This window comes from Melopsittacus undulatus, chromosome 8 (assembly GCF_012275295.1).
Source record: "Melopsittacus undulatus isolate bMelUnd1 chromosome 8, bMelUnd1.mat.Z, whole genome shotgun sequence".
Taxonomy (NCBI): Eukaryota; Metazoa; Chordata; class Aves; order Psittaciformes; family Psittaculidae; genus Melopsittacus; species Melopsittacus undulatus.
The window spans coordinates 26,840,467-26,854,230 of record NC_047534.1 but is presented as its reverse complement, the minus strand read 5'-3'; the positions used below and the strand labels follow the sequence as shown (position 1 = coordinate 26,854,230).

Genomic DNA, 13,764 nt, shown 5'->3' with positions numbered 1-13,764 from the left:
AAGATTAGTCAAGGCACATTAACACGAACTAGAAGGAATAGAGCTGTATTGTTTCAGCTCTAGAGGTGCCACTTTCTTAATTCAGGCATCTTAGCACAGTGCTCCATCAGATCACACCAGGATATATTAGTAGACACTCGCATCACACCAGACCAGCACTTAAAGAGACTAAATTTTTATTATCTCCATGAGAAGAGAAAGGGCAAATGCCTATGGAAATAAACATAAAATTATCCCTTCCTTCATACTTGCACTCTTGAAGGTGTGAAAGCCCCAATTTTGTAAAGGCAGCCTCCCATGTTGAAAAGGTCCTGAAGCACTGAATATAAACCAATCTGAATCCACAGAAGTATTAAAATTAGTTTGGATGCATAAGGAGTTTAGTAGGCAACAAGATCCCAGGGAATTCTTTAATCAAAATATGTATTTCTTTATTAAATTAAATGGGCTTCAAAACTTCAGTGTTCTAATAAAATCCTTAGGGCTGCAGCCAGTTTTACCTGTATAGGATGTAGAGCAATATTATGCCAAACATTGCCCAGACCAATCTTGTATAATCAATATAAGCAACTAATCCATAATCAAAATCAATAACCAGAGTGGAATTCACCTAAGCTCACCTAACCTCCAAATCAAATTATTTAAAGAGACAAATCCCAACAGAACCAGCCCACTGACAGACCGCTCCCCCTGTTGGGCCAGGGATGAGTTTTGGGATAGGAGTCAGCTACAGAATAAACACCTAGTACTCACCAAGTCTACCAACCAGTAAGTTCACCCAGTAACAACCCTCTTTTTCCGCATAGTCAATAAGGGGAATGGTTAAGACATCTCAGGCATGACAACATTCTGAAACATTCCTTACTGACTGTGCCATGGAGAGCAATGAAAATTCAGCCTCCATAAGAATACGGTCCATAACAAGACCATGCTCTCTGATTTGCACGGAAAATTTCAGATGCTGCTCTGCGCAGATAAAGAAATCTAAGCTGTGAATTCCATACCAGTGTCGGTTCTGTGCATCACCAGATGTTAAAGGCATTAACCCACAACTCTATCATTTCTCATTACTTTCACCTTTTTAAATACTTAATATATAACACTGTCAAATATATTTCAACATTATTGAAATAAAGAATTAAAAGACTTGCTTCTTCAAGACACTATCAATTTATGTACAAGCTTTGTTTTGCATAAAACAGCTAAGAATAGCAATGATTAACTTAGAAGAAAAATGGATCACTCTACCTGTTTTTCCAGCTACTTATTATCAGAGGTATGTCTGCACATCAAGCAGACAACATTTCCCTTTCTTTTGTGGTCTGCTGATGCTGGGAAACAAAAAAAAATGGACAGCATCATCACTAAAATTAAGAACCACAGAAACAGACAAGCAGCTTAGTTACATCTATATTTAATTTATTGACATCTGTCTCGATTTCAGATCAATGACATGCATCTTCAGACATTACAGGCTGGTTTGTAGATTGGTCATCCACCATAAATGAAATCTGAGGCTGAAATCAATTGACCTGACATTTACCCTGTTCCACAGCCTAAACACATAACAGTCCTCAGGGCTGAATTTTAAGGAGGCTACAAAAGACAAAATGATAAGGGCTGATAAATAGTTACTAACAAGACAAGCCTGTAGGAATGTGAGTCATGAATGGGCCAGAAACATAGGCTTTTACCCAAACTAAACTGATGTCATCATGTGAGCTACCAAGAAATACAGAAGCCAGGTTCTGAAGTAGCAACCTTCACTTTTAGATGACACACAAAATTATCCACCCAAAAAGGACTCTTTAATTTTTTTAATATGTTTTAAAGGTGACTGGGACAAGGACACTGCATCTCTCATGCAAGGCAATACAGATTTCCTACTTCTACTGTAGAAAAATACAGCTCAAAGCAGATGTTAAAGTTCAGCTGTATATATAGGAAGATTTTCAGATGCTTGTCTCAGTATAATATCTATTTGAAAGCAGACAGTTCACTTAGAATTTTCATTTTGCAAGACAAGCTAACCAAAATATCTTAAGTCATTATGGCCTTGGGAAAGCAGCCAAATCCTTTGGTGTCTTAGCTCCTTATTAAAGGCTAGAAATTAAGGTAACTTGCAAGACTTTTGAGCCAAAACTCACTGCATGCCATAGTGTCATGTGCTCTCTTTGCTACTGAAGCACAGCTAGAGCCAGACAATCTCTGTGTCACAGATAAGTTTTACATGAAAGAGATATTCCAGTGGTATCCAGCTCCTTCTGGCATTCAGATATAATGCTTGCTAAGAAACATGAATATTCAGCAGGTCAGAGTCAGTTCAAAATATTCAGTCACCTTCAGATCCAACTGACCAGGAGGAACCACAAGGAATTTTAACAAACAAGCCAGTCAGATAAAAACCCAATCCTGCAAGTCCATGCAGTGCCACTTGGGTACTGAGTTTGGCCAGTGATCTTCAGCTTTCTTCGGGAGCTGTCAGTTGCTGCATTCAGGCAGGCTGTGCAGCTGACAACATACAGACCAGCAGTCAGTCCAGCAGGCAGCACGCCATCATGTGCCACAGATCAAGACCAGGCCACTGGCAGTCTTGGACTGCCCAGTAATAGGATTCCTTCCAGCTTGTCCAGAGCATTTATTTGGCACAAGTCCACAAGTCTGTTCCCAACAACAAATTCATGCCTGAGTTTGATAGGAAGTTATTTGACTCAATCAGTTGTCATTTTTCTCCCCTCAGTCAGCATGCGGCTTTCTGAAGAATTTTCACTTCTGTTGCAGCCTCAACAGGTCATTTCTCTCTCATCAGATCCCAAGGTAAAATCTGCTGTAGCTCTATTTACCTTATCCAGTTCTCCCCATTGTCAACTGAAATCCCAACGAGCCTTTTGAAGTCTCTTAGTCCTCTTTTCTTGTGTCAGGAAACCTTCGGGACAGTTTATAATCTATATAAGCACTAAGACAGGACCACAAAATGAACCGTATTAATATAATGACAACCAGTAAAATCATCAAAAGGGCTGATTCCATATTTAAGCTACAATAATGAGGTAATGCAAAATAAAAAAAAAATCTGGGAGGTCTAATTATATAAATGCAGTATTCAGTTCTGTGCGGCCAGCCCAGCAATTCCTGTAGCATTCCAACCAAAGTGATCTCACTAGCATGTGAGAGAAGAGTCCAGCTGACAGATTTGGGACATGTAACGTACTATTTAGTCAAGAGGCCCCGTGTGCTATTCATAAAGAATTAACAACTCTTATATTGACAATGACAGTATTGTCAGAAGACCTTTGGAAGGGGAAGAAAAAACCCTCCATAAACTCAGTCTCTGTGAAGTTGGACTTCTCTCTTCTCTTTTTTTTTTTTTTGCCCCTTTTTTCCAGTGCTGATGTAATCTCCAAACATCTCCAGCAGCAGCTGCTTGGCGAAACCAGGCACCTTCTCCCTAGTCCCTTTCAGCAGCACACGCAGCACTTTCCAGCTCCCTCAAGACAATCAGGGCCTTTCTTTCACCAATTAGCTATCACTTCAAGAGCCCTGCGCTGTCCAACGAGCTCTGAAGAATGGTCTTTGCAGGAAACAACACTGAAGGAGCTGCCTTTTTTTTCCTAGACAAATTAAAAGGGGAAGAAGGGAGGGAGGGGGGAGATAAAAAAAAAGCACAACAAAACAAATCAGAACATAGAGGCTGTCCAAAATCGCTCATTTAGTAGATTGATAAATGCAAAAATGTCCTCAAGAGCCACTGCTGGAGCAAGGCATACATAAAAAAAATCCTCCTGCTTTCTTTAGGAGATAGTTTGTTTGGTAGAATATGTTAAACAGGTTTGATAGAGAGAAAGGCTTTTGTTACAGCAAGTCTCTGAGCTATATGAAATAAAAGGAAAAGAAACTCCTGTGAGATTCTGTTCTATTTCCTTATTTGGCTTACCAAGTGTAAAGTAGCATTATTTGAAGTAGACATTATAGGAAAGTACTCAGTGTAGTTCACTTAAATTAGATGGTCTGATGAAATGAGTAATTATCAGAACTGCTAAGATCTTTTAGAACATACTCAACTAGCAAGCTCCTTTCCACAGAAACCACACTTTCCATCTAAAAAGAACTTAAAGCCTCTTTCAGAGAAAAAGCTCTGTGAATTTTACATTCTTTTTCCTTTAAAATCAGGGAATAGGTACAGGAACACTTGGAGATCCTTGCTGAGGCCAAGTCCTTATTAGAATAAGTTCCATCTCTAGGAACCAGCTCAAGAAGAAACCAAGGAACTTGTATAGATGTTTGAACCTTGCCTGGACTTCATGAACTGGACCTGGGCAAGCGGAGCTGTGAAGACAAAAATGTGAAGATGAGCACTAAGTGAAATGACTTGGACAAGGTCCACGCAATAGCACAGTGTCAGGACTGCTTCCCCAGTTGTCAGAACTCTGCCTTGAACCAAAATGTCATACCTAAATATTGAGTGTTAGTATTCTCTTACAGTACCATTTGCTAGTCAAATTTGTCCTGTTTGTGTAACTTCACAAGATTAAAACATGTTCTACAAGGGCAACACAAATAAAATAAATGTATATACATAAAAATTAATAGTCTGTTCCTTTTTATGACTCTGTGCCAGAAGCAAAGCTCCACGCATTGTAAACAGTTAAATGGCATGGCAAAGCAAATACTTTGAGGAGTCTCAGGAGTTTGTTCACACTAATGGGTGCTCTTCACTACCTTGGGGATTTTTTTAATGGAGCTGGAAAGTGTCACAACTGATCAGATTGCTTAAAAAGAAAGTGCAATGTATTACCCTACGTGCATTTATTAAAGAATGTGAATAAACTCAAATTCTTCTGCATGGGAAGGCTCAACCAAGGGATGAGGACACACAATCGGGATTAAGAAGGAATCTTTGTGGACGTGCGCTGAACAATGAGTGTCTTTTTATACCTACAGACTTCAAAATATGTTGAGTTTAAAGGGACTACTGCTTTCAACTAGCAAAGATGTTGCTGAAAAAATGCAGCAGGCAGGAGAGAACAAACATTTACACAGAGATGTTACTAGGGCCACCTCCAGTTACACGAAAAAGGATGTAAGGGACCCAAAGGTCTATCAGCTTGCCCTGAAGCAAGTTCAACTATGCCATTCCTGACAGCTGTTTCTCTAACCTGCTTTTTTAAGAAACTTATATCCACACAGATGAGAAGAAATTAAATCTTCATTTCATCTGAAAGGGATTTAAGAAGCAAAAACACTGACAAATTGTTTGGTCGCTTTATCTGCTACACTACAACCACTGTGATGCCATAGCCAGGGGTTTTACTGTACATACTCACTTGGGCAACTGGCTAATTCTGTAGCTGTAATTTCTTGGTTGAGGCAATGAGATCTGCCTTTTTTAGGAAAGCACACACCTGTGTGCCTGTCTCCTCTGGATGGATGCAATTGCTATACCTGACAGTGCATCTTTTGTGACAACCATCTTCCTTTACCCTGGTGCTGTCCTGCTGTCCACTCTCAAGCAGCATCACTGACAACCACCAACGGAATTTTACCATTTTCAATATTATCATAGAATCAGACAGGTTGGAAAAGACCTTTAAGATCATCAAGGCCAACCTTTACTCCAGGACTGCCAAGTCCACCACTAAACCACATCACTGAGGGCCTTGTCTACATGGTGTGTTAACACCTTCAGGGACAGTGACTCCACCACTGCCTTGGGCAGCCTATTCCAATGCCTGAACACCTTCTCTGTGAAGAAATTGTTCCTAATACCCAGCCTAAACCTCCCCTGGCACAACAACTTCCCCTGGCACAGCCAGTGACAGTCCAATGGGACTGTCAGGTAACTCAGCACACCTTATGTCTTGGCCATCAGCTTCAGCTAAATCTGCTGGCAGTGAGAAGCCTGGTGGTTATTTAAGGGCACATGAAGTATGAATTCGGGGTTCACTCCAGTTCCAAGTGAACAGGTGCCTCCTCTCTGGCTCACAACTGGTTCTCAGCTATGCCACCTCCAACACTGCCCAAGAGGTGTCAAAGCCAGAACAGAAAACACACAACCCTCACACCTGGCGCTTGGCTCTGCTTGGGAGAGGCTGACAAAGCTGGGTAAGCTTCCACGACGGCTGCCTGCTCAATAGCAGGTTTATGGCTCCACATGCCACGGCTGTCAACTTGGCACTCTTCGTAGGTACTCCATTTATTCACACAAAGGAATACTGCATTTCAGTTGCTGAAGATGGAAGGAGAGTGCTTTCCTGCTTAAATTTCACTTCTGAGGACAGACTTCCTCACACAGAAAATGAGCAGCACAGCATAAGTTAGATGAATCTACATGCCAGATGAAAACACTGGGTGTCTAGTTTAAAAAATGAGGCTTAATATGGAGAGTTGTTCTTCCCTCTTTTGTGAAGTAGCTTGACAGTGAGTGAGGAAGAGCACTATGAAAGCCCAGATGCTGATAATTATTATTTGGATTTTCCAAAATTTACTTTTTCACACAACAAATGTTCCTAATATCTGGCACTGCTTTTTATGATTTGCCTTTTTGAAGACTGAATGCTGTCTCACACATAAAAGCATCCTCTCTGTTCAGAGTTTATTTTGCTACAATCGTTTTGCAACTAATCATACCTCTAGAGAACAATGGCACGATAGAACAGTATTCCTGATGGGTGATATTTTATTACTAACATATGTTTTCATTGCGTAACCAACACTATTACTTCTGCTATAAATGTTTATTAAAATTATTTTATTTGAAACTATGTCTGAGACAGATTCCATATTTTGCTTTTAAATTATCACATAATTGTCCTGGTAATCAGTGCCCAGTAAAGGGTAAAAAAAGAAGATATTATGCATTCTTGCTGACCTTTAAAATGTAAGGCAACCCATTTCACATCTTATTTTCCAGTTACAACTATAAAGCAGTCCGTCTCCTAAAATATCACTCCATTCCTAAAATCTTAAAATTATCAAGTGAATTTACAAGCAACAAAGCAGACAACAATCACAAAACACCCACTCTTATCATCAGTTAAAATATATCCCAAAGCATTATTATATGTTAGAGGTAAAAAATAGGCTATTTGACTTACTGGTTTTACCCCACATTCAGAAGTCAGGATATCTACAAAAGAAAATCACAAAGAGTTGCAGGTGTTGGAATGGCTACCAAAGTTCTCAGTTCACTGCTAAGAAAAAGAGCAAAACTCAAGACCAGCACTTATCTCTCAGAATCACGTGTCTCCTATAGTTATCAGAGACAAAAAGGCACCTTGCTACAGTTTACATATGTGAAAGCTCCTGAACAAGCAATTCTAAGTCACATTGAAAACAAAATGCCACTTCAAAGGGGGCAAATCAACGTATTGCTACCTTTAGAGGATAAAATCTGACAAAGTCAATTGCTGTTTCAAATAACTTGTGTTAATATGCACATATCAAGATAATTCAATGTTGCATTGAAAGAAAGGAAAGCAAACACCTGCCCCACTGGTTTTCTACTGGAAAATCCCCAGCAAACATACTCCTCCCACTACAGTCAGTTCCAGATGCCCACTGCCATGATCAAGAAAAAACAAGAACAGAAATAAAATACTTCATTTATTACATATTTCTTCTCTTAAGAATTACTTTAGTGTCCATAAAAACAGAAACATTTGTAAAACTCTAGCTCATCCTCAAAGGCCTCACAGTCAAAAGTGAGATTTAAAGGCAAGAAAAGCCACAGATCATAGAAGAAAGAATAATAAAAGTGAAAAAAGGACTAGGAGGAAATGGATCAAAACCTTATCAAGTCTTAATAGTGATTACCTGAGGAAATCTGTATTTTAAACAAGACTTGATGAGACTTTCACTGTTACTGTGTTGCCACCCCCATACACCTCTGCAGTGCTCAGCAGTGCTCAGCAGGATCTTGCTTCCTTTTAATTGATAGGCATTTCTTACTAGGAGTGGGATCAGAACATGATCTACAAGTAGCAGAATAGACTATGTGCATGCCATTGTATTTAGGCACACTGATTAATTAAAAAGTGTATTAACATCAAAAAAAAGTCCACCTAATGGTGAATAAACAGAAAAATACAAAAGTATTTAGCCACTCACAGGAAAAAACAGCATAAATATTTAGAATTTATGTTTCCAAGTTCAGAATAGTTTATTATCAGGCAATTAGTATATCGATTTCTCTCTTTAGGAGTAAGAGACCAACACAAGTTGCTAAGTCTTCACACTCAGCTGCATAACTTTTTGGTTGGAGAGAGTCTATGGATTTTTGCTGGGAAATTAAGGAATTCTCACTGAATGCAATCAGACATAACGGATGTAGCCCTAAACCATCCTTTCTCAGTGCTCTCCTTTCATCAATGGGTTTTGGGTTTTTTTTTTTTTTCCCACTAAATTAACAGAATTTACATCAACCTACTAAAGATTATTTTTGACAAAACAGCATTTCAACCAAAATGCCAGTTTTTCAAAACTAGAATTATGGGAAAATATGCTCCAGCTCTGATGAAATATTTGCCAAGAGCTGCTTTTCAGACCCATAAAATTCAAGATCAGAACAAACCAGAAAGACAGATCCAGCTCTTCAAAACATTATCCAGGCAAGGCACTCATGCAGAAAACCACAGCTTGAGTCTTCTGACAAGTGCTGTGGCCACCTATTTTCAGCCTATTCCCAAATCTCTCATGACTTTAAAAACCTTGCTTCCTTTTCACTGTGTATAGAACCAGACTGGGGGCTCAAACACAAGATGGAAAACCCAGTTCCCTCTCATCTGTAATTACATGTCTTTGGCAGATTAAGGCCTTATGAAAGGAGGCTGCTAAATGCTGCACCTCCTCAAGCTCCGCTTGGACAATGCTCCTTCCATGTTCTACTAAGAAGAGATCAGATCAAAACCTGTCTCTGGTCTACAGTTAAATTTGGTGTTTCTAGTTTTCATTTGATTTGACAGCTTAAGCCACTATTGACAGAAATGAACACCATTTCTACGCAAGGTCCAGCATGTGATAAACTTAACTATTAAATACAAGTTCAAGGGTAAAGTTTCAGCTATATATCATAGGCAAAATGTGCTCTGGCAAAATACAGACCACGGAAAGGCCTCAAGGTTGGTATCGCACCAACCACAAAACTCAAAAAAACCCCAACCTGTTTACTTTCTATCACTTATCAAGGATAACATTTCACATGCTGCACCAACACAGCTCCCAACCTCATTTTTCTCTTTTAAAATGCAATTACATTTCTTGAAAGGTATATTTGAAATATTTCTTATAAAGGTCTACTTGGAAATTAACAGGTTTTTGGAACCTATGAAGACAGATGATCAAAAAATATGTCTGCATTCAGCAAGGTCCTTATTAAGTATGTGGGTAACTAAAAAAACAACCTTAAGTTTAGTTAAAATCATGCAAACAGTAACAAATGATCAGACCTACTATTATCATATTAAATTTAAAAAAAATGGTGTGGGATTGCATGGCTTAGGCTTTATGCTTTATCTTTGTCTCCTTACTCGTTTGCTTTCTTAAGTCTCCTTTTTGATAGCCACCCAACACCAGATTTACAATAAGCACAGGCTGCTCTGACTACCTCTGATTTTGGAATCTTCCATATTCCAGTCTGAACTTTGCATCAGAGGCTTTGTGGCCAGGGAAGAGTCAGTCATTCAGCAAGCTATACTGTGTTTTGAACACGTTCTTCATTCTCCTAACAGGTCCTCCTGTTATTTTTCAAGTCTCTTTGCACACAAAAAGAAGGGGAGCTGAGGCAAACAAGGGAAGAAAAGAGTCCATTTGAAAAAATTACACTGCTAGATTACAAGAGTTGAAAGCTGGTATGTAACTTTGCTCCGGGTGATCAAACTGCTAATCAGGAATGCTGTCGGGAACAGAATGGAATTCCAAATAAATTAGCCATGTCCAAGAAGCCAATACAACACAGGATTAAGGCTCACAAAGAAAACAAATTTATTCAGCCTACTTTATCAGAATTCTTAATAACGTGTACTAGTTTTTCTCATCGCAGGCTGAGCTCTTCCACTGGAACAGTGTGGAGAAGGAAAAATGAGTCACACTTCATAAATCTCTTACTTGTACAGAAATCTAAAAATGTTATATAATGCGAGACACACAATACCATTATATAGAGGTGCATATGCACATCAGAGCTACACAAGTAATGTGTGTATTTATATCTCCAAATTTATTTCCAAGGCACCTGACTGAAGAAAAGACACTACACAGTTCAGTGAAAATCCACAAAGCTGAAGAAAAAACAGATTAGAACTGTATTCATTGCCCCAACAAAATGAGCTTTGATATCATAGTATATAAACCATTGAATTTTAAATCACCAACTATGAAAATAAATCTCTCTCCTGCCTGAGCATCATTTTTTTATTAAGAATCAAGAGAAAAAAATGTCCACACAGTGCAGTGAGAAATACTATAGAGAAGGTACTGTCTGCAACTCAAATGCATATTCTATTCTGGCCACTGACAGCATCTCAGAGAAACATTTCAGAATGGTTTGTGCCAGAATCACAAGAACATTGAAATATGGGCTCCAGTTTTTGCTTTTCCTTGAGTTGGGATTTTAATCTTTATCAGACTGGTTCTTCTTATTGACAAAATAGAAATGGCAATGGGCTTTTTATCTATACAGAAAATTGAAGACAAAACTATTTTTTTTTGGAGCAGTTCTGTAAAAATTAAAAAACAACTATTTGAAGGTTGGACTAGATGAGCTTTCAAGGTCCCTTCCAACCCAAACCATTCTGTGATTCTATGGTTCTAGTAAAAAAAAAAAAAAATTATTTAATGCAGAATCTAGACACATTCAGAAAAAAACAAACAAAAAACCAAAACAAAAAAAAAAAAAAACAAAAAAAAACAAAAAAAAAAATCAACCACCCCATACAGGCAAGTCATAAACATATTCTAAAGTTCAAGCCATGTATTGTCTAGTACACTTATTCACTGGAAGAGACTGAAAACCACTTGCATGTCCATGCCTCTGCCATCTTACCTTGCAAATCCATGCATGTGCTCACACGGACTTCCTGTAATAATATTCATCAAGCAAACCACAAGTTGAGCATGAGTGTTTAGGGTTAATTTATCTGGTGGTTTCCAGACACGGCACTGCCCTGCTTTCCTGGTGACCAAACTGCAAAAACAATTTGATATACATGGTTAGTTTGTCAGGTATTTTCTAACGACATTTTTGTCCCAGAGAAGGGGGACTCCTCTTGAGACATCGTTTGTGTCCCGTCCTTTTTCCCATATTGAAACAACCTAAAAATTATTTACTATCATACATCATAATCCTAGAATGGTTTGGGTTGGAAGGGTCCTTAAAACTCACCCAGTTCCAACCCCCTGCCATGGGCAGGGATACCTTCCACTGGACCAGGTTGCTCCAAGCTCTGTCCAACCTGGCCTTGAACACTGCCAGGGATGGGGCAGCCACAGCTTCTCTGGGCAACCTGTGCCAGTGCCTCAGCACCCTCACAGGGAAGAACTTATGCCTAAGATCTCATCTTAATCTCCCCTCTGTCAGGTTAAAGCCATTCCCCTCCTTGTCCTGTCACTATATGCCTTTGTCAAAAGTACCTCATCACTGTATTTACTGTCTTACTCAAGTACAAAAGTACACACTTCTACCAATTGTGACTTAGTGTAAGATATTTTTGCCTTTCTGTAAGAAGATAATTGCACAAATGGAAAGAAAAGCACATACTCCTCAAATCACCTTCTCTGAAAATGCACCTACAGCAAATGAGGGTCAAATGATGCTGCACCATCAAGGCATGTGACTGGAAGGGTTCTCTCTATTACAGGCACATAAATAACCACTGGATTTGAGTGAAATATTTTAGGGGGAAATATAAATTATTTTGTTTTCTCAGGAAATAAAAAGAAAGCAACAAGCACAAACAAAATTTTCCATGAAGCCCAAGGAAAAGCATTCACTCTAATTTTCAAGTCTCTTTAAACAGAAAACAGATTCATGTTACTAACTACTGAAAGAAATGTTTTGATCCACAGAACAGCAGAAAAGACATTTTTCCAGCTAGGCAAATTTGCCAGAGCTTTGGTATACATCCATAAATAGCTTCAGATCACTGGAGATGGCAATAGAGGCAAATGAACTAAGAATATGTTTCAATAGTCTAAAAGACATTACCCTGTTCTACCTTGATGTGCCAAACAGTGCTGTATAAACCTGCATTAATTGACAATTCATGCGCTCAACATAAGCACACATGCAAGTGCTTGGAGAACTGGGGTGGATTTCTGCATTTCCAGGCTATAGACACTGGATTTGTGAGGGACGAAAGGAGGATGCTCACTGACAATGAGCAGAACTGCCCCACTTCCTCACTCTTGGCTGACCATGTTCTGGGTTACCCCATGAAATCTTTGGCTCACCAAAACCATGTCATAAATTATAGCTTGATCAGCAAGTCCACTGCTTTTGTACCCTAAACTCAGGATGTTTGGATTACATTGGACATTTTGGGGTTTCTTCTTTTAAAAACCACAGAAAATAAAGCAAGTAGGTGAAAGGGAACTGTATCACTTCACAGACACAAGCTACATTCTGATTACAACTACTTAAGATATTCAGCAGCCTTAAAACAATACCTTTTTTTAATCAACGATCCCAGACGGCATTCACAACTATTTGCAATGACAAATGCCCTTTGAAAGAGTTAATAGGCAAAGGTTTGTCCTGGCAATGAATAGGGCTACCTTTAATTGATCCAAAAGCCTTAGAGAGCCGTCTTCTAGCGTGATGATGTATTTGGGTTGCAAATAGGCCAAAATAAGCATAAAGAAAATCTGTAAGACCATGAGACCTTTCATTTTTTTCTTTGCAGGGAGGGTAGGGGAGGAGGGAACTGCTGGGGAAAATGAGAGAACTAAGCTGTGATTATCTTTGTGCTCTGGCACTTAAAACAGATAAAACGACAGAAAATTTGAGGAAAAGAGAGGAAGTGATCAGCCCATAATTCTAAGAATAGATGTCAGGATCCATGAAAACATACAGAACAAAGCTTTTCTTCAGATAAATAATTAAATAAATCAAGAGGAGATGACCTAATGGGATAAAGAAACATTGATTAAAGAAATACCCCAAGGGAGAAAGATATTCCATCAGCTTTAACAAACACTGCATGGCCCTGCATTCCCTCTAAACTTCTTAAGTGAGGAGTGGGGGGAAATCTGGAGAAGAGGCAGTCACATGGATCCATTTATAGTTTTTCCCCTCAGTCTTTGTTCATCTTTTACATGGTCTTATTCAAGATGCACAGGAAATTTGTACACAAGAAGTGGCTCACAACATTAAACACGATGGGTTAGAAGGAAGCATTCTTTCCTAAGCAGCCAAAGAAGAAACAAAAATCCATTTTCAGAAGCAATATAAAATCAGTTTAGTCATATTTTTTCTTTATGAGACTTATTAAACACAAATATTACCAAATAACTATAAATAAATTAATTTAGTCACACTTTAACTAGCTTTTCATCATAAGCTCAATTTTGGCAGCATCCCTTCCTCATTTTGCAATAGCTAAACTGATTTACTTGAACTTTCACAGGTGCAAATATTATGCCAAGGTAGAATTTTTCTGGAAAGTCTGAGGCAAATCAGACAAGGAAATTTCTAGACTAAAAGACTACTTTAAAATGGAATTAGTGTGTAAACATATTATCAGTAACTCAGGGGGAAAAAAATCAAATAGA

At 38.7% G+C, this 13,764-nt stretch overlaps 1 protein-coding gene across 2 annotated transcripts; it reads right to left on the bottom strand.

Annotated features, from left to right (window-relative positions):
- Window positions 1-1,435: 1,435 nt before the first annotated feature.
- SMIM38 (small integral membrane protein 38) lies at window positions 1,436-11,171 on the bottom strand. 2 transcript variants are annotated; one of them, XM_031050351.2, is made up of 3 exons: window positions 11,039-11,171; window positions 7,095-7,126; window positions 1,436-4,326 (listed from the first exon to the last, which is right to left on the bottom strand). In XM_031050351.2, the coding sequence occupies exon 3, from the start codon at window positions 3,139-3,141 to the stop codon at window positions 2,899-2,901; it is 243 nt and encodes an 80-aa protein (XP_030906211.1). In that variant the 5' UTR covers window positions 3,142-4,326; window positions 7,095-7,126; window positions 11,039-11,171; the 3' UTR covers window positions 1,436-2,898. The 2 variants fall into 2 exon arrangements, with proteins under 2 accessions (XP_030906211.1, XP_030906212.1); XM_031050352.2 differs by lacking the exon at window positions 11,039-11,171 and having other exon boundaries at window positions 7,095-7,133.
- Window positions 11,172-13,764: the final 2,593 nt, after the last annotated feature.

Bases quoted from the DNA above. Each gene is read 5' to 3' on its own strand.
- SMIM38 (XM_031050351.2), bottom strand. From the start codon at position 3,141: ATGCTACAGGAATTGCTGGGCTGGCCGCACAGAACTGAATACTGCATT.